Source organism: Suncus etruscus, chromosome X, assembly GCF_024139225.1.
Source record: "Suncus etruscus isolate mSunEtr1 chromosome X, mSunEtr1.pri.cur, whole genome shotgun sequence".
Lineage (NCBI taxonomy): Eukaryota > Metazoa > Chordata > Mammalia > Eulipotyphla > Soricidae > Suncus > Suncus etruscus.
Genome location: NC_064868.1, coordinates 36885006 through 36887225, shown reverse-complemented (window position 1 = coordinate 36887225; position 2220 = coordinate 36885006). Strand labels below are relative to the sequence as shown.

Genomic DNA, 2220 nt, shown 5'->3' with positions numbered 1-2220 from the left:
ATTGGTTGGATCCCCAGTCCTTCAGAATTTGAGAGTTGGAGGTGTTTTCTGAACAGCAGTTAGGACTAGCCAGCAAAAAAAGATACTTCAGGGCTTACATGGATTCAAAATAAAACTGAGTGAGAGTTAGGGGAAAATCCATACCAGAATAGATATTATACACAGAATCTAGAGTCAGTACTGGGAAACCCCATGGAGCATTTCTAAAAGAAAAATCACTAAATTTACTCCTCATCTAGCTAAGTATAACTTATATTTTAGCCAAATGAGGTGACCCAGGCCTACTAAAAATAACAAAAGAAAAAAATTCCCTTGAATGATGACTGTGTCACAACTCTCGGCCACGTTGATAGGCTTTATCCAGAGAAGAATTCAGGTTTTCTCTTACAAGTTCTTAGACACAGAAGTTATGTTGAGAGCTCTGAAAAACTAGCACTGTATTAGAGCCATTGGAGGTAGATTTTAATTGTTTTCTATTTTTGGGGGGGGGGGTCCTTCACATTGATCTGATTGATGGTGGAGTTTATTTCTACCTTTTTTTCTCTAAGACAGTGATTCCCCATTGCCTGTGCTGTGTACACCCCTGCCTTGTGCCATCCATAATTGCACTAATGCCTTGCAAGAAGAAGAATCCACGCAGGTCAAATCGTCAAAGATTTCAGGCCGTCAGTAAGGCCGAGGATTCAGAGCTTGAAAATCTCTCTAACCTTTGGGTGATGTATCTCTGTCACCTTTTGGAGAAGTCTTTTCTCAGCCACAATCCTGTGATGCCTGAAAAGAAGGAGGAAGCTGCTGGTGCTGGTCCATCCAGCACTTCTGAGGGTGCTCAGAGCCTCTGCAGCTCTGCTGCTTCTGGCATAACCACCACACCAAGTGGGCAAGATGAAGGCTCCGAGAGTCAAGAAATGTCTAACAATCCAAGTGCTTCTCAGGCTGGGGCAGAAGCTGCAAAGATGCCGGTGGGTGGTACCGATCCTAAAGTGGGTTCTCTGGTGAATTTCATGATTACGAAGTATCGGCTAAAAGAGCTCCTAACTAGGGAAGATATGCTGAAGCTTATCATCAAGGAACGTGAAGAGCACTTCACTGAGGTCTTCCTCAAGGCCTGTAAGTGTGTGGAGTTAGTCTTTGGCCTTGATGTGAAAGAAGTAGATCCTGATGACCACTGCTATATTCTTCTCCCCAAAGTGGGCCTTACCTATGATGGGCTGAGGAGCGGTGCAGAGGGTGTTCCCAAAACCGGTGTCCTCATTCTTGTCCTTGGGGTGATTTTCATGAAGGGCAACTGTGCCACTGAAGAAGAAGTCTGGGAAGTGCTCGATATGTTAGGAATACCTTCCACTGAGGATTGTGTCGTCTTTGGAGATGTCAGGAAGCTTGTTACTCGAGATTTTGTGAGAGAAAAATACCTTGTACATCGGCAAGTAACTGATAGTGATCCTGAGCAATTTCAGTTTTTTTGGGGCCCCAGAGCCCATGCTGAAACCAGCAAGATGAAAGTGCTGGAATGTATTGCCAAGGTTCTTAACACCGACCCAAGTTCTTTTGAATCTCAATATGAGGAAGCTTTGCAGGATGAAGCAAAGAAAGCTAAAAGCAAGAGTGGAGCCTGTGCTGACTAGACTGCCGGTCCTAGTGTCAAGTTTAGTAGCTTTTCATCCCTAGAATAGTTATGGATAGTTTTCCTATGCACAGTTTGAAGAAGTTATTGATGCTCATACACATATGAAGAGCTACTTAAACATATGCAGGTGTATCCCTAATTTACTTGTTGATACATTAGTTGAAATGTTTCATTTTATGTAGATTATACTACTTTTCAAACCCTATAGTTTTATGATTGATACTGATCATATGTTTTATGCTATAATGTGATTAAGTTGCTGTGTTGAAAAATTTCTGTACCTCTTATTTTGTCTCTGGAGTAAAGTACCATGCCATTGGCTCTAAACATTTGTATAAAATGTGAAAGAAATTATTAGTAAAGTGTGTTCAAGAAATGTGCTGGAGTTGGTTTGGTGGGAAAGGTACTCTTGCAGATGGCCAATCCCTAGCCAGGAGAAAACCCAAGCACCACTGGGTATGGCCTCAACACAAGATAATATAAGAAATCACAAATTGTTGATTTGTAGTCTTACACTTGTTTTTGTAGTTTATTAGTTTGTAAAAAATAAATAGATGTAAATTAAACTTTATTCTTTTATGTCTTTTATGCGTCAA

The 2220-nt window shown here is 41.1% G+C and overlaps 1 protein-coding gene across 1 annotated transcript; it reads left to right on the top strand.

The window, feature by feature from the left end:
• The first annotated feature begins 611 nt into the window (after positions 1 to 611).
• Positions 612 to 1622, top strand: LOC125998827 (melanoma-associated antigen B16-like). Its single transcript, XM_049766888.1, has one exon. The coding sequence runs from the start codon at positions 612 to 614 to the stop codon at positions 1620 to 1622; it is 1011 nt and encodes a 336-aa protein (XP_049622845.1).
• Positions 1623 to 2220: the final 598 nt, after the last annotated feature.